The 25,317-nt window shown below is 36.8% G+C and overlaps 2 protein-coding genes across 2 annotated transcripts in view; both read left to right on the forward strand.

The window, feature by feature from the left end:
• Window positions 1-17,851, forward strand: part of CAPRIN1 (cell cycle associated protein 1) — a 35,010-nt gene extending 17,159 nt beyond the window's left edge. Inside the window, exons 7-19 of the mRNA XM_069553657.1 lie at window positions 2,309-2,446; window positions 3,615-3,667; window positions 3,745-3,831; window positions 4,883-5,038; window positions 5,161-5,269; window positions 7,147-7,208; window positions 7,659-7,769; window positions 7,969-8,118; window positions 9,216-9,366; window positions 13,244-13,438; window positions 13,930-14,033; window positions 14,429-14,492; window positions 16,017-17,851. Coding sequence (XP_069409758.1) covers window positions 2,309-2,446; window positions 3,615-3,667; window positions 3,745-3,831; window positions 4,883-5,038; window positions 5,161-5,269; window positions 7,147-7,208; window positions 7,659-7,769; window positions 7,969-8,118; window positions 9,216-9,366; window positions 13,244-13,438; window positions 13,930-14,033; window positions 14,429-14,492; window positions 16,017-16,081 — 1,445 coding nt within the window. The 3' untranslated portion in view covers window positions 16,082-17,851. The remainder of the gene's footprint in view (window positions 1-2,308; window positions 2,447-3,614; window positions 3,668-3,744; window positions 3,832-4,882; window positions 5,039-5,160; window positions 5,270-7,146; window positions 7,209-7,658; window positions 7,770-7,968; window positions 8,119-9,215; window positions 9,367-13,243; window positions 13,439-13,929; window positions 14,034-14,428; window positions 14,493-16,016) is intronic.
• A 4,090-nt stretch (window positions 17,852-21,941) lies between these two features.
• NAT10 (N-acetyltransferase 10) overlaps window positions 21,942-25,317 on the forward strand; it is a 39,535-nt gene continuing 36,159 nt past the window's right edge. The window contains exons 1-2 of the mRNA XM_069553658.1: window positions 21,942-22,174; window positions 24,936-25,058. Coding sequence (XP_069409759.1) covers window positions 24,951-25,058 — 108 coding nt within the window. The 5' untranslated portion in view covers window positions 21,942-22,174; window positions 24,936-24,950. The remainder of the gene's footprint in view (window positions 22,175-24,935; window positions 25,059-25,317) is intronic.

A 25,317-nucleotide genomic window follows, 5' to 3' on the forward strand; every position in this document is an offset into this window, starting at 1 on the left:
TCAAGGGGACAGATTAACACCAAATTGGCTTTCATTGTTTTTGGTGTTAAATGGGGACTTGTTTTTCCTTACAAATGAAATCTTATGAAAAACATTTACTCCACCCCATGCATTCTATTCATGGTCATTGCCTTAGTCTTTTTTTATTTTTTCTTAGACTTCTGCTAATTTTGGATATTCTTTTTTTTTGTATTTTGAAAAAGCTAATAATTATCTAGACCTACAATCTATATATGAGCTCCTTAACTGTAAATATGCAGGGTTTTTTTAAAGATATTTTTAAGTTATACTACTTCAGTAAATTAGGAATTTTAGATTTTAACCACTTAGTAAAAGGGACTGGATTGTTAACTGTTTTTAATGTTGATATACGGAAGTAGATATTTGAATATACTAAGGCAAAAGTATCTGTATGTCTTGTTTTTAGCTATTATGATTGAAAAGAAATTACAAGATTTTTTGGCAAACTGTATGATATAATTTGGGGTGTATTTGCTTTAAGGAAATGGGTAAATCAAATACGAGGAGCCAGTCCTTGTGTATCTTTTCATGTAAGAAATCCATTTTCTAGATTTGTTGACCTATGTTGTTTGTATTTCTTGGTTTAAAAAAAAAAAAACTTCTTGATTTAGTTCTGCTACAAATATGTACTGAATTCCCCACTTGATTAGAAAGTAATTGACATGGGTATAAATTTGTTAGATTCAAAAGTAGCTTTTGGTCATGTCTGATAAAATTTTCATGAGCTCTGTTGATTAATAAGGGTTAAAGCCTACGCCTGTCGCTTGTTTTGATGTTACTTTCTACCTAGCCTCATTCTTGCATCTTAGGAATGTAACACCTTTACAGTTAATAGAAAGGTGTAATTTACTCAAATTAGTGTGTTTTTTTGCATTCAGTTTTCATAAGTTTTTAAAACAGCTCTGAGGTAGGAGATTCTGAAGGAGAGGGAGAGAGAACACATGAAGTGTTCTGTTCAGCATTCGAAAAATTGTTAAATAGTTTATTTGGCCATGCTGCGCATCTTGTGGGATTTTAGTTCCCGGCCAGGGATTGAACCCACACCTTTGGCAGTGAGAGCACAGAGTCCTATCCACTGTATGGCCAGGAAATTCCCAATAGTTTTATATCAAAGGAGTATAGGATTAGTTTTATACTCCTTTGATACAATGTTTCTGAAGTTCCATTTTTCTGTATAGTTACCTATTAATAGTTCTTGATCTACATCTACAAAGCCAGAAATTAACTCCTGACATAGACCTGCCTGACTTGTTGCCCTGACAGCTTTATGTATCAAGTTCTGACAGTTATATTTGCCTTTTAAATATCTTTTGAATCTACTACTTTCTCTACTTTTCTGCTTTTTCTCTTCTGTAGTGCTCTCACCTGAATTCACCATCCATCCCTTTTTAGAATCTTTTTTTAAAATTTTTTTAATTTTTTTAATTTTAAAATCTTTAACCTTTTTAGAATCTTTCAATGGTTTTATTTTAATTGCAGTTTTTATATATATAGTTTGTAAGACCTTGCATATTCTGGCCCTTAACAGTCTTCAGACTTATCTTTCCTTATGCTTTTTCCGTATTTCCTTTGCTTCAGTCTCAGTGCATACTTAAATTGACTTGTATTTGGCACCCTTCTTTGTACAGGGCTTTGTAAATGCTGTTGCCTCTGCCTTGAAATACTTTTTTCCTCTCTACTGCTCATATTCCAGATCTCAGCTCTTGCAGTCCTTACATCAGGAAAGCCTCTCATGGTTTCTGCTCGATTAGGTCCAGTGCATGTACTTCCGTGTAGTTCTTTTCACAGATGGTACTTTACTGTTTTTGTGAGTAGTTGAGAGCTCTTCTCTATTGGACTGTTATATTAGGGAAGGCAAATACTATGTGTTTCACATACCTTTCTGTAGCCCCAGTGCCTAGTAGACTTTTTAACATATAGTTAGGTGCTAAATACTTATTGAATGGATAAATGATAATCAGGAGGGCAGATACTATGTCTTTTACATACCTTTCTGTAGTGCCAGTGCCTAGTACATTGAGTAGCATAAAGTTAGTTGCTAAATATATGGTTATTGAAAGAATAAATGATTTTATTTTGGACTTTTTTTTGGACTAACTTATTTGAAATGCTTAAAATTTAATACAAATAATTTCTTGTTCTCTTTTATTTTGTAATAAATTTCTTTTGGAATTTAATGTTTTAATTTTTTAAGTAACAGTTGATTTTTTTTTTACTACTATATCTTGTAGAATGTTTAATCTTTTAAGTCAGATAGTCTAAGATTATAATTATAATGTGTTTTTAGATAAAGCTCTAAAGGAAATTGTTGAGCGTGTTTTCCAGTCAAACTACTTTGACAGCACCCACAACCACCAGAATGGTCTGTGTGAGGAAGAGGAGGCAGCCTCAGCACCTACAGTTGAAGACCAGGTAGCTGAAACTGGTGAGTACTCAGGTGGCTGTGAACTTTAGGGTCTTGGTTTTACTTTCGTTTCCACAGGTTCAAGCTAGACATTTATTTAGTTACATTTGTACACTTAGATTTTTAGAGAAACTTGTAGCATGACCAAATATTGACAAAACACATTAAGAGTAATTCCCAGAGGTGTTAAATATCAGTTATTTATCTTATTGATCTTTATCCCTGTTACAAATGTCTTTCTCTTGCTACATTATTGCTCGGTTGGAATATGGATAAGGGGGCCACTATTGTATATATGGCTTTTCAAGTAGATTTTGACTGATGTGTGCTCATTTATTGTGGCTTATTACCATGCCAGTATTTGAGGAGAATGGTATGAGGGTTTTTTGTTTTTTAATTTAATTTAATTTAATTTTTTTTTTGGTATGAGGTTTTGTTGTTGTTTTCTATGATGGAGAGTTACAACTATAAATTTCTCAGGCACCAGAGATCTATTCTAGCACTTAGTGTATCACTAATATGTAGGTAAACAGTTACTTTGAAGACTTTTCGGATAAGTTGATGACAACACATGTTAGCTGTGTAAAACTTGGGCAACTTATTGAACTTCTGTACCTCATGTTCTTCATTTAGGAAGTAATATGTATATGATGGTAAGCATTTCATACAAGTGTTAGCTATTAGGTTGAAACTAGACAGGAACACTGCAGATGGGTGGAATTTACGGTTGCAGATCCATATAAAGCGATTTAAGTCGGGTTTTTTTTGGGGGGGTGGGGTGGGGTGGAGGAAGGGGCTTGCAAGATCTTGGTTCCCTGAGCAGGGATTGAACCTGGGCCCTGGCAGTGAACGCAGTGAGTCCTAACCACTGGACTGCCAGAAAATTCCCAAGTAGTCTTTCCCACCCCACCACCACCACTTTTACCAAGTAGATTAGTGTGGAGACTAGGATGCTGGTTTATTGGCATCATATTTGATCCAGAATAATTACTGTTGAAACTGAAATAAGCCTGGAATACATGGTTTAAAAAAAATATTTTCTACTATGTAAGAGTAGTAAAATACAGAAACTTACTATTAACTATAACTTTGTAAATTCAGACTATATGATGGGGAACTGGATTTAAATGAATTGTTAACTTTTAAAAATATATTTTACACTCTTTTGTATCATTTTTTAACCTTTTAGAACCTGAGCCAGTGGAAGAATACACTGAACAAAATGAAGTTGAATCAACAGAGGTATGATTTTTATTTTATGCTAGCTTTTTCTTTCTGTCTTTCAAACAGAGGTCTCAAACATTTACTTTGCTTTGCAGTATGTAAATAGACAATTTATGGCAGAAACACACTTCAGCAGTGGTGAAAAGGAGCAGGTAGATGACTGGACAGTTGAAACAGTTGAGGTAAGAGTTGTCGGTTACAAGGTTGTCTTTTGTCTTTAATTAGTACTTTTTGTCTCTCCTAAGAACAAATTTAGATTTTTAAGTATTTTGCATTATAAGTACATTTATTATAATAACAAACTCATTATATAAGACTGTTTAAAAGGTGATTTGTTTCTGTTGATATTTAATATAGTCACCACTTTACTGTTCCAATTACAAGAAAATAGACAAATATCTATGTAGTTTACATGCTCAGTCTATTAAGTACACAACCTGTTAATCAGGTTGCGCCATGAAAATCTGGTCTCCTGCATGGATAGCCTTCAGGAAAACTACCTGACAGGGGATACATTGAGGTGTCATCTCAGACTCTTCCTTTACCCTGATGCTGTTGATTACCAAGTTCTGTTAGCTCAATATTGCGTATAAAGGAACTAAGGTTGTGACTTGTCCAGGCTTAACAGCCAGGCAGAGAAATATGTAAATTTGTAGTAATAACAGTTAGTGAGATTTCTTAGCAGAGCAGGGAATTACTTAAAACAATAATTAGGAGAAATTATTAGGAAGATGATAGGTAGAGTGAAATTTGGCTTCTGTAGCTATTTAGACAAGGTGTGATAGAGCTTGATTCTATGGTACTGGTGGAGAGTGAAATGATAGGAACTTAAGTTTAATGATAGCTAACATTTTCTTGAATGCTTAGTATATATCAGGTACTGAGATATATATTTATTTATATATAGGTGTATAGGTTTACTTACTGTAGAAGGCTTAACAGTTTAAGTAAAATACTTGGTTTTAGGACATAGACACAGTATTTTTTTTTTAAGCTGTGTTTACAAGGTAAATCTGAAATGCTATTAATATGTGGCAACCCTGTGGAATTGGTAACACTGTAGAAGTGAGAGCATTGATCAGAATGTTAACTTTGGCTTAATTTGGTCAGGTTGACTACATTCAAATCTGTTACTCTGTTTCTAGTATACACGGTATGTGTAATTTGGGGACCAGTCATGACGGTGATGGATGGAGCTCTGTCATTCTACCAACCTGTCCTCTTCTGCTTTAGGTGGTAAATTCACTCCAGCAGCAACCTCAGGCTGCATCTCCTTCAGTACCAGAACCCCACTCTTTGACCCCAGTGGCTCAAGCCGATCCCCTCGTGAGAAGACAGCGAGTACAGGACCTTATGGCACAAATGCAGGGGCCCTATAATTTCATACAGGTAGGTACTAGTCAAACACTATGACAGGTGGGTTAGGTGTTTACATTAACTTAATTACATTGTATCCTACCTAAACTTTACACATTATATCCTACCTAAATATGAATTGCATTATATCCTAGGATTCAATGCTGGATTTTGAAAACCAGACACTTGATCCTGCCATTGTATCTGCACAGCCAATGAATCCAGCACAGAACATGGACATACCCCAGCTGGTTTGCCCTCCAGGTTGGTAGTGATCATGTTTATGTGAGAAATACAGAACCAGTGTTTTTAGGTTATGTAAAGTTCATGAAAATTAATCTTTTTATTTTTAATGATTACTTTCAGATCTTGTATCTTTTAATTTGGTAAGAAATGTTAACTCTTTTTTCCTATAATGTGAACCATAAATGTAGTTCATCATTAGTAGTGGTGGATTTTTTTTTGCTAACTTTATTGGCATATGGACATACAGAAACGTACATGGAAATTTAAAGTGTGATGAGTTTTTACAAACTCGAACTCACCAGCACCCAGAAGTGGAACATTACTAATACCCCAAAAGCCTACTTGTGTTCCCTTGTAGTCCCTAGTTACAACCTCTTCCCTTGCCCTATAGCAGCCACATCCTGACTTGTACAGCTATAGATGTGTTATGCCTGGTTGGGTGTTTTGTTTTGTTTTTTTTTTTGGTATGATGAAATTTTGCTTGGCTTTTTAAATTTCAAAATTAACCTAGGAATGGACTTCCCTGGTGGTCTAGTGGTTAAGACTCTATGTACCCAATACAGTGGGTGTGGGTTTGATCCCTGACAGGGAACTAGGATCCCACCTGCTGCGTGACAAAAAAAAACGTTATATTTGGAAAAAGGAAAGACCAAATTACTTTTTAAAAATTAATCTAAAAAAGATGGGTGTCTTTCTCTGAAGTATGATTGCAGCTTTTTAGGAGGATTTCTCAACATCTTATTACTTAAAAATGAGATGGAGTAGTGAGGGGGTAAGGAAATGCTTAAGAGGAAAGTGGAAGAGATGGACTAGAAGACAGCTGAAGTTTCAATTTCTCACTAATCTTAAACCATTATTTGAAACGGCAGCACAGTAAATAGGGTTGGTGCTTTTGTATTGGGTTAAGTGGAGCATCTTTTAAAGACCATTAGTGATTTTGAATCTTGTTTTTTTCCTACAACATGTCAGCATTAAGGGCGTAAACGTGGAACAATATGAAGTAACACATTTAATGTTGATCTTAAATGTTATAAAAGGAGTTGCTGGTAAAAGGAACTATTAAACTGTGTTTAATAAACATAGTTAATACGGTAAGTTAGGATTTTTCTAAAGGAAATGGAGCTCATGTCTCTTTACTAAGAGTTAGAAAACAGATCAGGGACTCACAAAGTTATTAGTGTTCACTTTTTTAGCTCTACCAGAGGAAGAAAATACATAGTTTTCTTAGCTACGCCAGTCAACACATGCACCACTGATGTAATCTGTAAAGCTATTTAGATTTTCAGGTGATGGTAAGTCAACTAGACTCTCCAGTGAAAATGGATGATTTCCAAATGACTAACGAAAGATACTGTATTTTTGATTATCTGTTTAACTATGATTTGGAACAGTAGTGGAAGAATGATGAAAGTTGACAATAACATGCACACTGAATTGAATATAGGCTTTTTAAAGATAACTTCCTATTTTTTCCAGTGGAAGGATTTGCAGTTATATTGAAAATTGATAGTTAAAATATTTCTAGATATTATCTATCTCAAAGTTTTGACTGTGCTTGTTTGTAGTTAACTGCTTTAAAAAGCTCTTTTTCAGGGATAATTCTAGCATTGATTCTTATTCTGCTCTACACCTATTTGTTAGTATTGTTTGACTAACACTGCAAAAAAAGGTGAAAGGCATGTGGCAGTTGATTAATAATAATGAGTATCAGTTAACTAAAAATGCTCACTTGAAAGCTAAAATCCTTCCTGTACTTCCCCATTTACTTTCCTAATTGCTAAATAGTTTATTTAGGATTTGGTTATAGAAAATTGACTGTAGAGACTAAAAGATATTTATACATCTCTGAAGAAATTTGATTTTGTATGACAGTATTTTTTTGGTCAATTTTACAGTTCATTCTGAATCTAGACTTGCTCAACCTAATCAAGTTTCTGTACAGCCAGAAGCTACACAGGTAAGGCTGAAAAGTTTTTGCAGGTTTTGTTTTTAATCAGTTCTTTGGTCTCTTTCTTAGCTAGCTTATGAAAACCAGGTGTGAGTTTGATCATTGTCAAGTCTGGCATGAGTAGCTATCAACTTTTATTTCCATGTTTACCTTTATTTTTCCTTTAATGAACTAATAACAATTTATTTGTTAATCCTTGTGGTTTTTAATTATAATGAAGTTTTAAAATTTCAAACTGAGAATTTGAGATGACAGTTTAGATTTCATAACTTTAAAATTTAGTGTAGATATTATTTACATTTATAGGGAACTTCGTAACTGGGCTTGGGTTTATTAACTTTGACCTTAATCCAGTTGTTAGGTTTTATAGTCTCTTTAACATGAATGTCTGTTTCTTAGCCCTGTATGTAATGAGGTTGGTTTATAACTGAAGCTTTGATTTCTTTACTTCTTTGTTAGGTTCCGTTGGTTTCATCCACAAGTGAGGGATATACAGCATCTCAACCCTTGTACCAACCTTCTCATGCTACTGAGCAACGACCACAAAAGGAACCGATTGACCAGATTCAGGCAAGTTGTGTTACTAGGTCATATAAACTTGATGAGGCACTTGAATTGGTGGAGGCAAATAACTGTTAATACAGTATCTCTTTGTTTTGGACCTAACTCATTCACTGTATTATTTTTGTTTCATAAGATAGTTGAGTTCATTAACATATGTATGGGTCTTAGTTTACCACTAAAGTGCATCTATTCACTTTGTGTTTAGGCAACGATCTCTTTAAATACAGACCAGACTACAGCATCATCATCCCTTCCTGCTGCTTCTCAGCCTCAAGTGTTCCAGGCTGGGACAAGCAAACCTTTACATAGCAGTGGAATCAATGTAAATGCAGCTCCATTCCAATCCATGCAAACGGTAAGCAGATTAAGTCAGTTGACATTAAGTGCCTGGTGTGTACTATCTTCATGGTAGAGTCTCAGCAAAAAGTCACAAAAACTTTGTGCTTGAGTCTGTATCTACTATAACTTCAGATTATGTTTAATTGAACATAAAACTCATTTTTTTTCTGTTCACAGAGATAAACTTGAATCTTAGGAGTTATGTGCCTACATCTTGTTTTGTAGTTTCACCCTTTAAAGTAACAGAATTTTAAATTTGAAAAAAGTAGACTGATGTATATCATTGGTCTTCCCTTGTGGCACAGTGGTAAAGAATCTGCCCCCCAATACAGAAGATGTGTGGGTTCGGTCCCTGGGTCAGAAAGATCCTCTGAAGAAGGAAATGGCAAATCACTCCAGTATTCTTGCTTGGGAAGTCCCGTGGATAGGAGCCTGGTGGGCTACAGTTCATGGGGTCCCAAAGAGTCGGACATGGTGGAGCATACACACAACACAGATCATTACCCAGAGATTAATTGTTTATACTTAGTCATATTTACTGAATCTTTTAATTTACTGAATTATATCTCAGAGTAATAGATGTTATGATACTACACTTCGGTTCTTCAGTGAGAATCTCTAAATCACAGGATTTCTAGAAAATAATGATAACGAAAATACCGTGATCAATGGAATATAGCTAAAACAGTGCTCACAGGAAAATTCATAGTTAAATGCTTAAAATACTAATTTTCAATTAAAATATAATGAAATATTCAACTTAAAGTTCATAGATTTAATTTATCTAAGTGATAGTATATCAGGGGTTTGCATCTTTTAAGATTTCTCATTTATAATAGCATTTCCAAGGATTCTAATCCTGTGTCTTCTCCGATTTTTAATCCTTGTTTATACTCTGCTAAAAAGTGCTCTATGACGTGTATTTTCCAACACTGAAGTGCATTAACTGAGAAACTCGTGTGTGTGTGTGTGTCAGAGAAATAAATCTTGAGACTTTTGTGATGCCTGTTGTTTACATCTCAGTTAAGACCAGCATTGAGATCTGCCATGTTAAAAGTAGGAAAATGATTAGCATAAAGGGAAGAACTAATCATTTACTTTATTTACTTATAGGTGTTCAATATGAATGCCCCAGTTCCTCCTGTTAATGAACCAGAAACGTTAAAACAGCAAAATCAGTACCAGGCCAGTTATAACCAGAGTTTTTCCAGTCAGCCTCACCAAGTAGAACAAACAGAGCTTCAGCAAGAACAGCTTCAAACAGGTAGGAAAACCAGTGTCACCTCATTGGCTTCTTGCTTTCCACTGCAGTGATTGACATTGTTAGGCGAGTTTGGACTTTAGAGTGGCAGTGACCAAGAGTTTTTATTTTGGTAGTAGTCCAAAACAAATTAATTTTTCACTGTTAATTCTGAGTACAATCAAGTCCATATTTGCTGTATGTGAATTATGTGCAGGTTTTGGGGACCATATGCCCATTTTCCTTTGGTCAGTGAGTTTTCAAAATAGCCTATGTCATTGGTGATTTTAGTGGAATTAAACTTGTTATTTGAATTAGGATCAAATTTGGTTTTAATTGCTAATTAATTGAAGCCTGGTAGCATGATATCTGGCAACAAGTCAGTTATACAAAGTTAAGCAGTAAAGGCATGGTAAGGCTACATTTAGTAGACTAGGTTAAAACAAAGTCCTTGCCAGCAAATAAAGTCATAATTTGGCCAGTAACCATATTTCTGATAATAGTAGGTTTCTTATATTTGTAAGACATAAATATATATATTTTTTTAGGTCTTTGCTTATTTAATTCAAATAATTAGAGATTTAATTTGAATCCCACAACAAACTAGTAAACCTGACTGATGTGAATAACTCTTCTGATTTCTTGACAGACTTGGGTCAACAATAATTTTTCTTACATATCCCTGTGGTAGTTAGCATTACTAATCAGTAGAGTTTGAATCAACCATAGTCTGATAGAAATTTGGCAGTTATGCAATCTATGCTTCTGAATGATAAAATTGGACTTCTCATTCTCAGGCTCCTTTAATTATTCAGTGCCACGTAAAGGCATACCTTGAGGAGATTGCAGGTTTGGTTCCAGACCACTGCAATAAAGCAAATACCTCAATAAAGTGAGTCATATGAATGTTTTGGTTTCCTAGTACATATAAAAATTCTCTTAACACTATACTATAGTCTATTAAGTGTGCAGTAATAGCATCATGCCTAAAAAACAGTGTACATGCCTTAATTAAAAAATACTTTATTGCCCCAAAATGCTAACCATCCTCTAAGACCTCTCACTTGAGTTGTAACATCAAAGATTGCTGACTGCAGATCACCATAACTTATCTAATAATGAAATAGTTTGAAATACTGTGAGAATTACCAATATGTGATTTATCATATTGATAAATCTATCAATTTGATTTATCATTTGATTTGGTTAGTTTTGCCTTTTGTGCCAGTTGAGTTCAATCTATCTTATATTCTACTCAACTTCACTAATTGACTATGAAGCATTGATGCTAGATAATCTTTTTTTACTTTGTCAAAATATGTTATCAATGAAAATTAACTTCAAAACAGTTAAGATATTTTCAGTACAAAATAAATCAGCCCATATATATGCTTTGCTCAAATACATCCACACTACCACTGCAATCTAGGCAGCCATCAACTCTTATCTAGAATATTGCAACTCTCTCCCTTGACTCTTATGTTAGCCCATTCTGTTTTCCACACAGTAGCTAGAGTGATTTTAAAATGTAAATCAGATGTCTCTCTTCCTGTTCAGAGCCTCCCAGTGACTTTCAATTATATTTAGAAAAGAAACCCAGTCTTTACCTTATACGAGATCCACAATCTAGGCCCCTACCTTGATCCTGTGTATGTCCTATTTTCTTCGTTATGTGCCCAAACAGCCACAGACACAAATTATCTTCTTTCTTTAATGTAAAGAAAAAGTCCTTTATGCTTTGTTTTCTTTTTGCCTGAAACTTTATTCCATTATTTGCATAGCTTGCTTTGTGATTTTGAAGCCTGTGCTCAGATACCACCTCACAGAGACCTCCCTTCATCGCCTTGTCCAAATATAATATGCTTACTTTAGTCATTCACTTACCCTACTCGGTGTTTTCCTTAATCTCTTATTACCTGAAATAATATAGATGTTTTTACTTGTATGTGTATTTTATTTACTTATTATTTCCTACTATTAAAACTTCTTATGGGCAAGGATTGTGTGTCAGAAACTATCTCATCCCTTGTGTCTAGGACCTGGCTTGGCATGTTGAGGGCGTTAAACGATATTTGTTGATTAAGTCAGTGTATCCCATCGTTTTAGAAGTTTTTTTTTTTTTTTAATATTTATTTGGCCACACCAGGTCTTAGCTGTGTCATGTGGATCTTTAGTGGCAACATGTTGGATCCAGTTCCCAGGGGGCGAACCCTGGCCTCCAACATTTGGAGCGTGGTGTCTTAGCCACTGGACCACCAGGAAAGTCCCCCATCATTTCAGAAGTTTTGAATTAGTATCTCATCAACAATGACATTAAAAAAAGATCTGGCAAGGATATATGACTTTTTTCTCTATGGACTGAAAGTGCGTGCTTATGCTTTACGTGCACTTAACTAGGATCTTTAAAATAAAGATCACACTTTAATTGTTCCGCTTTGAGTTTCTTGCAGTGAGATTTGACCAAGGATAATAAAGTTCTTGCTGACAAAGTCAAAAATTCACTTCTTCTGACCATTTTCTACTTGCATATGAATGAATCTTTTTATAAAAAAAAAAAATTTTTTTTTGGCCACACCATGTGGTATGGCAGGATCTTAGTTCCCCCACTAGGGATCAAACCTGTGTCCTAACCACTGGATCGCCAGGGAATTTCCTGAGTGAATCTTTATAGATAGAAAATTTTACTGGTGTGATATTTGTTTTATAGCTATGTTTTGAGAATGTAGTAAAAGATAATTTGAAAGATCACATTGTGCTTAGGTGTATTTGGTCCATTACATAGTTCAAAAAAGAACCTTTTCTTCCTAGGCATTCTCTAGTTTTTTCATTGCAAAATAGCATTCTGAGAACCCATAAACATGGATTTCCTGAAGATACAAAGTAGGTCAGATAAATTTTCAAGACTCACACTACCTTGTTTCTCTGCACAAACATACAACATTTGGGCTGACTGGAGGCTGCTGACTTTTTCTTCCTTGAGTATGGCCCTTCCTTTGGTCTATACCTTCCTTATCTCTCAAAGTTACTGTTAGCCTTGTTTTTTCTCTCCTGTGAATTATGAACATTGGGGTAATACCAGGAATGTATCTTGCTGTTTTATTTTTGAAGCTTTCTAGATTTTAGGCTTCTCCCCATTGTGGAAGGAGGAGGGATCCAAGGTATAATAGCATGGACAACCTTCCATATTAGAATACTTCCATACTTCCAGTAGTAGAACCTTCACTTCAGGGGGTTAAGTGCCAGTATGAGTACTATTTAATTCTTTTTTAAATTGGCTGTGCATTTAAAATACTTGAAATGTACTCAAGTAGTATGACAGGGTATATGTTGAAGGCCTCTGCTGATTTGTCTTTGTAATTGAGTATTCTAGCTATAGCTGCTTAGCTATGGGAAGGTATGTTTTTGTATGTTTTAACAAATATCAAGGGAAATTTAGAGGAATAAGAAAACTAGCAATAGGAGCTTTATTATAATGAAAAGAAGTAATTAAATGGTACAGAATCTAAGTATTTCGGTACATAAAGTCTTTTGATTATTGTAGGTCATTTGTGCTGTATAGAGGTGCCTCTCAGAAGATGTGTAAATAATGCAGCCTTTCAAGTCATTTAGAAGGATAGGCGTGCTTTCACACAGTGTGTGCTCTCAGAGGTTTGGAATTATTGTTGGAGAATTTCATTCTCTTAGCTTAGTACAGGGGTAGGAGCAAGACGGGGATTTCATTAATGTGTAGTTTTCTCTGTTATTAATATGAAAATTTAAAGACAGAATTAAACTTTGAGGAGACTGTAAGAAATTTCTTAAGTGAGAAAGCATATAGGAAATCAGGTAAATTGTAATGAGCTGTGTATGTATCTGTGTGTGTGTATACATGTATATATGTACTTTTTTCTTTCTGTTATAGTGGTTGGCACTTATCATGGTTCTCAGGACCAGCCCCATCAAGTGACTGGTAACCACCAGCAGCCTCCTCAGCAGAACACTGGATTTCCACGTAGCAGTCAGCCCTATTACAACAGTCGTGGTGTGTCTCGTGGGGGTTCCCGTGGTGCTAGAGGCTTGATGAATGGATACAGAGGACCTGCTAATGGATTCAGAGGTAAAGACAAAAAACCCCAAAAGAAAGTTCATATTCTTTTCTAATTTGCACAGTATATAGAAATATGTCATGTTTTTTATGAAGAAATTGTATCTCTCTGCATTAGCTTCTTATGTACAGTGTAAACTTTTTTTTGGTATGTGTTGATAAGAGTTATTTAAGTTGGCAGAATTGGGACTGAGTATTCTGTATGTATTAAACCCATATCTACCACTGTCCTGTAAAGGATAGTGCTTTCTATAAATTATGATACCTTATGGAGATTTGTTGTTTTTTGTGTTGTGTATGTGCAAGGATGGGTAACTGCTGCATCTTAGAAGGCAATAGAGACAAATTAGATCAGGGTAGGAAATTAGAAATTAGTTTGAATGACTAGCATGGCTTAACAGTTTTTCAGTTCTTCCTTGGTAGGTAGTGAGAAGGTAAAAACTCTTTAAGAAGATAACAACAACAAAAAAATTTTTGCTTTTTCTTCTTGTCCTAAATTTTAGGAGGATATGATGGTTACCGCCCTTCATTCTCTACTAACACTCCAAACAGTGGTTATACACAATCTCAGTTCAGTGCTCCCCGGGACTACTCTGGCTATCAGAGGGTAGGTGAAATTGTTTAAAAATATAAACCTGACCTAAGTACCACAATGAAAGGGACTAATGTAGTTGCTTGACGAACTAGATAGAGTAAGTAATTTGGGGCTAATTTTGAACCTCTGTACAAGATACTTCTTTGTGGAGAATGATGACTTTTGCTTTTCTTAGCACTCAATATAGGGATTCATTTAATAGAGTTTGATAAACACAATGATTTTTATGAGCAAAGAAGTGTATCTCGATCTTGAAAATAAGAGAAGTACTATTACAGAATATCTTATAGCAATGCTATGTTTAAATGTCTAAAAGAATAACAATTTTGTATGCTATGAAAGACTGTAAGAATAGAGTAAGCATTAAAAATTACCTTTTCTTCAGTACTAACTAGCTTGTCTTTTAGGATGGATATCAGCAGAATTTCAAGCGAGGCTCTGGGCAGAGTGGACCACGGGGAGCCCCACGAGGTAATATTTTGTGGTGGTGATCCTAGCTCCTAAGTGGAGCTTCTGTTCTGGCCTTGGAAGAGCTGTTCATAGTCTGCATGTAGGTTACATGTTAGGAATACATTTATCATTTCCAGAGTTGTTGCTAGGGATTAAATGAAATGCTCTGTTTCTAAAACTTATCTTGAACCCAAATTTAATTTTTTGAATGATTATCCCTGTTACTATATAAACTGTCTTGAAAACTAGAACATTTCTCCTCCTCAGAAAGTGTTTTTCCAACTGCAAATTATTTTTCAGGTCCTAAAACCTGCTAAATGTTTTTAGGAAGTACTTACTGAAACATTTTTGTAAGACATTTTTGGAATGAGATTGAACATTTATATAAATTTATTATTCCTTTTTCATTTTTGAAACATGCTTATTATATTTTAGGGCCAGAAACCCTTTAATGGCCGGATAAGCCATAGTGACATTAAGAGAACCATTTAGAAGTGATAGAAAATTGAAATTTCAATGACTTTTGGACCACTATTAGTGTTATAAATGTCATTATTTCTGACTTTTAAACAAAGCCTCCAAATTCATAACCAACTTGCAGAACTATACTTAAAAATTACAGGTTTTAAGAGTTTTTTGTTTTGTCTCTTAATATAGGAAAACTACTTCCTATTTGGGTAGGAAGTCAGTCTGTATAACAATTAGAGGTAGCATTTCATATGATCTGAAGTTCTAAATGGTTCTCTGATTTGAGGGAAGTTGAATTGATTTCCTCTAGATATTGGCCATAATATGTATACAAATGTATATTAAGGAGGAATTACAAAATTCTTTAATTTCAATGCTAGTAGAAACTGGCCAGCAAAAAAGGTGCATTTTTTTTTTAAATTATGGATCACTTGGGAATTACTGACTTGAAGTATCAAAGGATATTTGCATGTGAATGTGGGTTATGTTCTTTCTCACCTTGTAGCATATTCAATGAAAGTTGAGTTGAATGGTAGCTAAAAATCTGTTTTAACAGCATGTAAAAAGTTACTTTATCTGTTACAAGTCATTATACAATTTTGAATGTTATGTAGTTTCTTTATAACAGTTTAGGTAATAAGGTCTGTTTTTCATTCTGGTGCTTTTATTAATTTTGATAGTATGATGTTATCTGAAATGTAAGCTAGTGTGTATACTAGAATGTAAGCTCCATGAGAGCAGGTACTTTGTCTGTCTTCACTGCTGTATCTATTTCCAACGCCTGATGACAGTGCCTGGCACATAGTAGGCACTCAATAAATACTTGTTGAATGAATGAATGAATGAGTACTGGTGGAATACTCCATTAGCTCTACTCTTCTTTTAACTAGAGAACATGAGCAAATTTGCGCATGGCAACTTCCAGGACAGGTGAAACTTGAACACTGAAGAATTGACCTCTTAAACCTAATAATGTGACAAGCTGCCCACATGCTTCTTGACTTCAGATGAAAATCTGCTTGAAGGCAGAACAAATAATATTTGAAAGAAAAACCAAATGCCATTTTTGTCTTCTAGGTCGTGGAGGGCCCCCAAGACCCAACAGAGGGATGCCGCAAATGAACACTCAGCAAGTGAATTAATCTGATTCACAGGATTATGTTTAATCGCCAAAAACACACTGGCCAGTGTACCATAATATGTTACCAGAAGAGTTATTATCTATTTGTTCTCCCTTTCAGGAAACTTATTGTAAAGGGACTGTTTTCATCCCATAAAGACAGGACTACAATTGTCAGCTTTATATTACCTGGATATGGAAGGAAACTATTTTTACTCTGCATGTTCTGTCCTAAGCGTCATCTTGAGCCTTGCACATGATACTCAGATTCCTCACCCTTGCTTAGGAGTAAAACATAATATACTTTAATGGGGTGATATCTCCATAGTTATTTGAAGTGGCTTGGATAAAGCAAGATTGACTTCTGACATTGGATAAAATCTACAAATCAGCCCTAGAGTCATTCAATGGTAACTGACAAAACTAAAATATTTCCCTTGAAAGGAAGATGGAAGGAGTGGAGTGTGGTTTGGCAGAACAACTGCATTTCACACCTTTTCCACTTAAATTGGAGCACTGAACATTTAGATGCATACCAAATTATGCATGGGCCCGTAATCACACATACAAGGCTGGGTACCAGCCTTAGGCTTTGACACGGCACTATTCATCCTCTGGCCAGACGACTGTGGTTTAAGACACATGTAAATTGCTTTTTAACAGCTGATACTGTATAAGACAAAGCCAAAATGCAAAATTAGGCTTTGATTGGCACTTTTTGAAAAATATGCAACAATTAAGGGATATAATCTGGATGGCCGCTTCTGTACTTAATGTGAAATATTTAGATACCTTTCAAACACTTAACAGTTTCTTTGACAATGACTTTTGTAAGGATTGGTAGTATATATCATTCCTTATGACGTACATTGTCTGTCACTAATCCTTGGATCTTGCTGTATTGTCACCTAAATTGGTACAGGTACTGATGAAAATCTAATGGATAATCATAACACTCTTGGTTACATGTTTTTCCTGCAGCCTGAAAGTTTTTAAAAGAAAAAGACATCAAATGCCTGCTGCTGCCACCCTTTTAAATTGCTATCTTTTGAAAAGCACCAGTATGTGTTTTAGATTGATTTCCCTATTTTAGGGAAATGACAGTCAGTAGTTTCACTTCTGATGGTATAAACAAACAAATAAAACATGTTTATAAAAGTTGTATCTTGAAACACTGGTGTTCAACAGTTAGCAGCTTATGTGGTTCACCCCATGCAGTTTAGTGTTACAAATTTTATGGTTATCTCCAGCAGCGATTTCTACAGTACTTGCACTTATCTCTCGTCTAACCCTAACTGAATTATCTGTTTCACATGGAGGTATTTATTCAAAGTGGTGATTCCCTCCCATAGATGTATAGGGAGAGTCCCAAGTCTGATGACGATGGACAGTTTAGTAATTTATGTACGATGTTGAAATTTGTGCTAGCAGTTGGAGCACTAGTTCTGTGTGCCTATGAACTTAATGCTGCTTGTTGTATCCCACTTTGACTTCATGGGGAATTAATCCCACCTTATACTAAGCAAAGGCTACTAAGTTAATGGTATTTTCTGTGCAGAAATTGAATTTAGTTTTCAGCCTTTAGCTAAGGACTGTTTCCAGTAGGTGCTCAGCTACTTAAACCCATAAAACTATTCTCAAACATTCATCATTAGACAACTGGAGTTTTTGTTGGTTTTGTAACCTTCTAAAATGGATAGGCTATTGAACATTCCACATTCAAAGTTTTGTAGGGTGGTGGGGAAGGGGGGAATCTTCAATGTTTATTTTAAAATAAAAGTTCTTGACTTTTCTCATGTGTGGTTGTGGTACATCATATTGGAAGGGTTATCCGTTTACTTTTGCAAATAAGTATTTCTTCTGCTAGCACCTCCCCTTGTGTGCTTTAAATGACATCTGCCTGGGATGTACCACAACCATATGTTTGCTTTATTTTAAGCGGATAGATAAAATATTTGTGGTTTACTGGGTAATCCCTAGATGATGTGTGCTTACAATCTTTCTATATATAAAACTAACTTTGCTATCTGTGTAGAAAATAATTTCATGACATTTAAAATCAGAATTGAAATAAGTTCTTTATACAGTGATCTCTATGAATCAGTTCAGAGATGGGATGGGGGAGAAATGCTTTCTAGGTCTCAAACTTCTATGCGTTAGTGCAGATGTCATGAATGTGTAAAGGTGTTAGTAGTTTGATTATTTCTTATGTATGTTTTTAAAAGAATCGTTTGTTCTTTTTGAGATATTATACCTTTTTTTGGGCATTCTACCGTTGTAGTCTAAATCTAAAACTTAATGCCTGAATTCAGACTATATTTTTTAAAGGAGCGCCTCTCTATGGGGCAGAGAACTTTTTAAAAAGTCCCATTAAGATCTGAGTCTTGGTACTAAGTGTTCTGTATAATTTGTGGGTGCTTGATGCTTGTCCTCCCTGCAGGAGGCCTTGCGTGGGCAAATGCATATTCTAGCAGAGTTGAAGAGAGATGGTTGTCACATGTGGCACTGTGGCTTGGTATAGCAAGATGCCATATATAAAGTACTTTCATTTAAATGCACAGTATCAATCATCTCATATGGATAATGAGACTTCTGTTTTAAAGCTTTAAGGTACAGTGTCATTGATTACCTTGGCTAGGGCAGTTTTATTTTCAGATCTTACTATCCCTAAAGAATATTATTGAAAGAGGTTTTCTGATCATCGTTATCTTCATATTAAAACAAAATCCATTAAGTATTTTTAATCAGCTAGCTTCTGCTGTTCTTTAACCTCCTATGCATATATATGACTCCGTGATGGGGGAGACGTCACTTAAGAGACATGAGAATGTGTATTTATTCTCAGAAGGTTAATTAACAGATGTTCTCTTAACAACCAGTTCATAAAATGTAGAAAGTAGTTGAATATTCACCTCCTAAGTGTCTTAGGAAATTTGTATTGTTCATTATATTTTCAATAATATATCTTAGGGGGAATGGGATACAGGTAAGCACAAAGTTAAAACCCATCATTTCATCTTTTAAGTTTCTGAATCTCATCCCATTTGAGTTCTTATTAAGCACTCTTTGAAGTTTTATTGACTGTAAGTTATATTAAAAAAATCAGTATTGCTCTTAAGCTTATTATCCCTTCTAAAGAGTTAATGGGGGGAGGGAAAACCCTCAGGAATATGAAAATAATTTGTTAAGGCTCATTCTATACCCTTTCCCATTTTGAATTCTACAGAAATACTGGAAAAGACTAGTGAATGTTTTAAATTACATTAGATTAAATCATATTAAAACCTGATAACCTTAATTGTCCTTGAGTGAAGTTTGCTTTAGTTGTTTATACCACTGAGCAAAGCTCTAAGTGAACAAGTGCTACTTGTGAGAAGAAAGGAAAAACCTTAAATTTCTGTTAGCCTCACCTTGTTAGACTACTACAATTCTCAGTTGGGATCTTAATACCTTAAACAGCGGTTCTGAAGCCTAATCCAGTCTCATGCAGAAGACTGGCTCCTTGAGTATGTAAGTAGTGAAACCTGATTCAGTGAAGGCAGTTTTTACTGTTCTTTTAGTACTGGTTTTCTGTTAGTATTGTATTTAGATTAGGGAGTCACTGTATTAAGTCAGTACACCAAAGCTTCCTTCATTCAGCAAATTTGGGCCCTCTTTGCCAGGTCACCATTCCAAGCACTAAGCATTCCGTGGTGACAGAATAAGCAGCAACATGGTTGATGATGGATACTAAGGCTGTGATAGGATATGACCTAGTCAGAATGATCAGGAAAGACATTTTGATGTAAATAGTTCAGACCTGAAGCATGAGGAGGAGTAAACTGGTAAAGAACGGGAGAGAACTGCATGTCCAGATCCAATCTCCAGTGACTGAGAAACTGGCTAGAGTGAAATATAGGTTTTATAGAGCTAGAGAGGCTGAAGCAACAGGTAAGGACTACTAAGAACAGCTTTGTAGTTCTATTCTATGGTAAGTTTGTCTCTTGGGAGTTGGAAACTGGTAAGTTTTAAGCTGTGTGTATAGTGGTTGGGATTGGGGGAGGAGAGGATGGTGGGTCACCTAATAAAATTGCTATTTAATAACACTCAAGGCAGGGGATTTCCTGGCAGTCCAGTGGCAAAAGCAAAAACCACAGTGTTGAGAGCAAAATATTATGATGCAAGAGATGACTTGCTGTAGCCCGTGTAAGAAGTGATTACAACAAAGGGCAGGGTGGTTGTGAATGGGTTCTACACATTTCTATCTAACTGGCCACTGCTCAGTATCTTTTAGTGAGTTTTCCAGGACTTGGTTGCAGACTTCATCCCTAGCTAACATTCTTCCCTAGTTGATCTTAACCAATCCCATTACTGACTACAGTCATTTTAGTCACTCAGAGGTATTTCTAGGTCCCAAACTCCCTCAAACACACCCAAACTTCATGTCTTGATTTTGAATGCTTTGAGTATTTCAGATTTATCTGTTCATGAGCGTATATCCAGTTGCTCAAGGCAAATACCTTGATATCATTGGTTTCCTTTCATACCTTGTGTCTATAGTCCTTAAGCAAATGCATATGATTCTACCTTAAAAATATATTCTAAGTCAGCACTTGTGACCACCACCACCACCACTATCAGAACAGGTAACAGCAGTAGCTTATGATGGTTCTGTTTCAACTCTTGCTCTCCTGTAGTACATTTTTCTTGCATAGCAGTCAGATTGAGCCTTAGAGGGCAAATCAGGTTTTGTCACTTACCTGTTATTCAGACTCCAGCAGTTTCCCTAGAAACCATGCCACACCTAGAATCCTAAATCTGGCCCATGTGCCTAATGTGTCAGGCCTGATTTCCTGTTTTCTCTCTTGCTTACTGTACTTGTGGCCACACTGACTGCTTTGCTGAAACTTTAACCGTCCTGGAAACTTCATGTGTGGAAAGCTTTCCACTCAACTGTTAAAAAGAATGTTAAGGCTCATTCTTCTTAAGGTCTTTGCTCCAGGTAACCATTTCAGTCCTTCGATGCCTTCTATGTGTGTTAGTTTTTACTCACTGGATACTTTTTTCTGAACACCTTTTTCTTACTAGACTATTAAACTTCAAGAGGGATAGGAAAATTTTGATCACTTTATCTCCTCTAGCATATTGACATTTTGTTGAGGGAATTAGGAAATTATGGTTGTTGGACCTCATGGGTGGTGCTGATTACATTAGGTTTGTAACTACAAAATTACATTTTGATGTGACGAAGGTAGAAAGGGAAATTAGTTTGGCTGATACAGCCATCAGAGAAAAGTTGAGCAGAACGTGTTTAATTCAACGTTCTGACCCCCAAATTCATGACTATGGCCTTTTAAGTCAACTGCTTGACAGTTCGCTTGGGGGTGGGGTAGAGGGAAGTAACCAAACAGCAGAACCTCAGAGCTGGTTTTCCTAAGAACTCCAGCATTTGACAGCCGGTATAGGCCTAAAGAGCCTGCAAAGTACAGCGGCAATAATAGTGGGTAGGAAACGGAATCCCAGACAAATATCTACGAGGTCATGACTGAGGATGAGGAGGGTCAAGTGAGCTCAACGAGAAAGGTCCGCTGATTGAGTTTCCCTATCTTGTCACATTAAGACGTTATTTAAGAGGACTCAAAATTATGCGCACATCTTGGGAGCCAGTCATCTCGCATAACCAGGCTAAAACTCAAAACCTCGGCCTGTCTGGGACCCGAGCTAGCCCCACGCAGTGACAGGCCATGCGGGTGCCACCATCTACTTATTCTGCCCTCCGTAGCCGCGGTATCTTAACTCTGACCTGAAGAGGCAAACGACATCCAGCATCACCGCTACACCCCGCAGAGACTTAAACCGTACAGCCGCGGTTGCTACAGCTCCGCCCTGCGGGCTCTGACGTCATCACTCAGCGACGGGGTTGAAAAGGTCCCCTCTCGCCGTCGCCGCTCCCTTAGTGCGCCGGCGCACGCCCCGCCTTCAAGCCCGCGAGCGAGACGCGCGTCGCGGAGGGGTGATCTGTGAGAGCTGGCGGCCAGGCATCCGCTAGGCTGCGCCCGCTTCTTCCGCAAAAGTCCGGTGTCCCCACGTGCTTCCGCTTTGCTGCTGGCTGGAGTCCGCCGGGCTCGGGGCGCAGGTATCCTTCACGGGATGGTTGGGGGCGGGTGCCGAGGTCGGTGTCGGCGTCCTTTTTGGGCCGGATGAGACTGGCTCCAGGACGAAGGCTTTGCATTAGTGCTGGTGCCCGACACATGCCGACTGCCGCTTCATCAGGACTGCCGCCTCATCTGGGCGCTCTTAGATGACAGGACCCTCTGCTAAGCGCTCTTGCGGGTTGCGTGACTTGATCGCTTCCCTCAAGGGGCTCTAGTTGGGGTGGAGTGGGGTGGGTTGAGTGGGTGCGTGACAACAGTTTCGGTTTCCGCGGAGCTTGTCCACAGTTTCTGATGGCAGCACCTGGCATTGAACAGAGACAATCTCATTTCATCCAGATCCTCCCAAGCTGGTAGCTTCATCACTGTGTTCATTCGTTTATACTCCGTATTCAGCAGGAACACTCAGGACTTTATTTTGTTTACCAGTGCACCTAGAATGATGCCTGGCGCATAGATAATATGATATTTGTTTGACTGATAGATGAATACTGAAAAATAACTATCTTTCTCTGCCATCAAGGCCTGCCTTATCCATTAAGCCTTCCTTGGCAACTGCAGCCCACAGTAGTCTCAGACTTTCACCTGTCTGTAACAATTAGTTTTACATCTAATTTTATCTGCCTTTAGGCAGATTATCCCTCATTTCTTTCTCTTAAATATTTTCTCTAAGGAAAATGAAAACTGTTTGAAGCCAGGACTTTATTTGGTACTACTTCAGGGACTCCCACAGTAACTAGAACAAAAAGCAATAATTGGTTGTTGGTTGATGTGGTGGGGTTTTTTGTGTGGTTGGCAACTGAGCTCACAAGCTGGTTGGTGAACTGGAAACAGTTCAGACCTTGAAATCAGGAGGGCACCTGAATGTGAATCATGTCTCCCATCATTTTTCTTCCTTGGTGGTATTTGAGTATTTATAATGGGTCCTTTCTTTATAAAATAAGAGCCATTGGTTGTGATATAGTGTTTTACAGTAAGAAAGAACTGCTAAAATCCATGTTTGGATTGAGAGTTTAGGAAGACGGTACAGGGTTAAGTTTCAGTTAATGAGCTTTGTGTGTAGAATGCAGCTAACACTGGAGAGTCTAAGTAACATGTCATTTCTATTTTTAATTATAGAAACATAATTGATATTTCTGGTGTTTTTTGGTGTATCTATTATGATAATAATGCAGTGTTCTAGCATGAGTAAGTAAGTGAGTAAGTGAAGTCGCTCAGTCGTGTCCAACTCTTTGCAACCGCGTGGACTATAGCCCACCAGGCTCCTCCGTCCATGGGATTCTCCAGGCAAGAATACTGGAGTGGGTTGCCATTTCCTTCTTCTGGGGATCTTCCCAACCCAGGGATCAAACCCAGGTCTCCCATATTGCAGGCAGACGCTTTAACCTCTGAGCCATCAGGGAAGCCCTAGCATATGTAATCACAATAACTTTAATCACAGTAACTTGAAATCTGTTTGTACAGGCTTAGGTATAGTTTTCCTTCCCTTGAGGAAGCAATTGTACGCATTCCATCATAGTAATATTCATTGATTTCTTCTTTTGATCTTGTTAGTAATATATGTGAATTAGAAAAAAAAAACACCAAAACTCCCCAAAACAAAAGAACAAAATAAGAATTATCCATTATCTCACTGTCCATTAATAACTACATTTCAGTTTTTTTAAGGTGTATATAATGTATATACATATATACATATACATATCTTGCTGTGTTATCCTCTAATAAGCATCTATATCCATATCCTTAGATAAATCTTGAAAGTGATTTTGAACAAACATTTTTGAAAACTTCCTTATTTTCCCATGTTTATATCATAGGTTTTAATTCTTTTTTTTTTTTTAACATTGTTTCTGATTTTTTAAAAACTCCTCCAGAGGGGTGTGAATTATAGCTTTCCATGCCTATGGGAACATTTTCTTCACCTTTCAAGCCTAAGTGAAGTGAAAGTTCCTCGGTTGTGTCCAACTCTTTGCCACCCCATGGGCTACACAGTCCATGGAATTCTCTAGGTCAGAATACTGGAGTGGGTAGCCTTTCCCTTCTCCAGGGGATCTTCCCAACCCAGGGATCAAACTCAGGTTTCCTGCATTGCAGGTGGATTCTTTACCAGCTGAGCCACCAGGGAAGCCCAAGAATACTGGAGTGGGTAGCCTAACCTTTCTCCAGCAGATCCTCTTGACCCAGGAATCGAACCGGGGTATCCTGCGTTGCAGGAGGATTCTTTACCTAATGAGCTATCAGGGAACCCCAAGGGGACATACCCTGGGTCAACTATTTGGTAATGTTTTTAAGCTAAATCTTAGATGGCTTATTATTAAGAGTATCAAAACAGCTATTTCAAAATAGTGTTATCAAGATGTCCTTAGCATTGTGATTAAGATTAAAAGCATGAAAATATACAAAGGATACATAGCAAAGTCACACAGTTCTTTTAATCTATACATTTCTTGAGGTATTTTTAGAAGTTCTGTTTCCTGAATTCTTCTTCCTTCATCTCTTTTTTTTTTCTGAGCCTCAGTCATGCTGTGATAGAGTCAGGTTACATGTTCGCAGTTACAAGCCTAAGTTTTCTCATATGAAAAATGAGGCTGATGTCTTCCCTAGGGAGCTGTTTGAGGGTTAAAAAAATACTTATAAATGTGCGTAGTTCAGCTCCTGTCCCATAGGAGGCAGCCAGCTAATGGTTTTCACCCAGAACCTGGATGTTCATGTCCGGTCGTGTTTCCTTTCCTTCTGTTTTAGTGATAATTTTTCACCATGCATCGGAAGAAAGTGGATAACCGAATCCGGATTCTCATTGAGAATGGGGTAGCTGAGCGGCAAAGGTCTCTTTTTGTTGTGGTTGGAGATCGAGGGAAGGATCAGGTAAGACCTGGTAAATGCTTCCTGACTTTGTGTCCTGTTCCAGAGAGTCAGCATGTTACGGACCATCTGGGGTTTTACACATAATGACATTAAGGTCTCTTTGGTTTTCTTTAAGTGAAATGCCTAGTGGGAACATTCCTTTATTTCTTGAAAGTGATGAATACTCAGTATTTAGAGTTATTAGCAGATAGGTTACCAGCTTTTGATACTGAGCACAAGAGTAAGTGTATGTGATCTGGTTTCTAGTCCCAGCCTGGGC

The sequence above is a fragment of the Ovis canadensis genome, chromosome 15 (assembly GCF_042477335.2).
Source record: "Ovis canadensis isolate MfBH-ARS-UI-01 breed Bighorn chromosome 15, ARS-UI_OviCan_v2, whole genome shotgun sequence".
In the NCBI taxonomy this organism is placed as follows: Eukaryota; Metazoa; Chordata; class Mammalia; order Artiodactyla; family Bovidae; genus Ovis; species Ovis canadensis.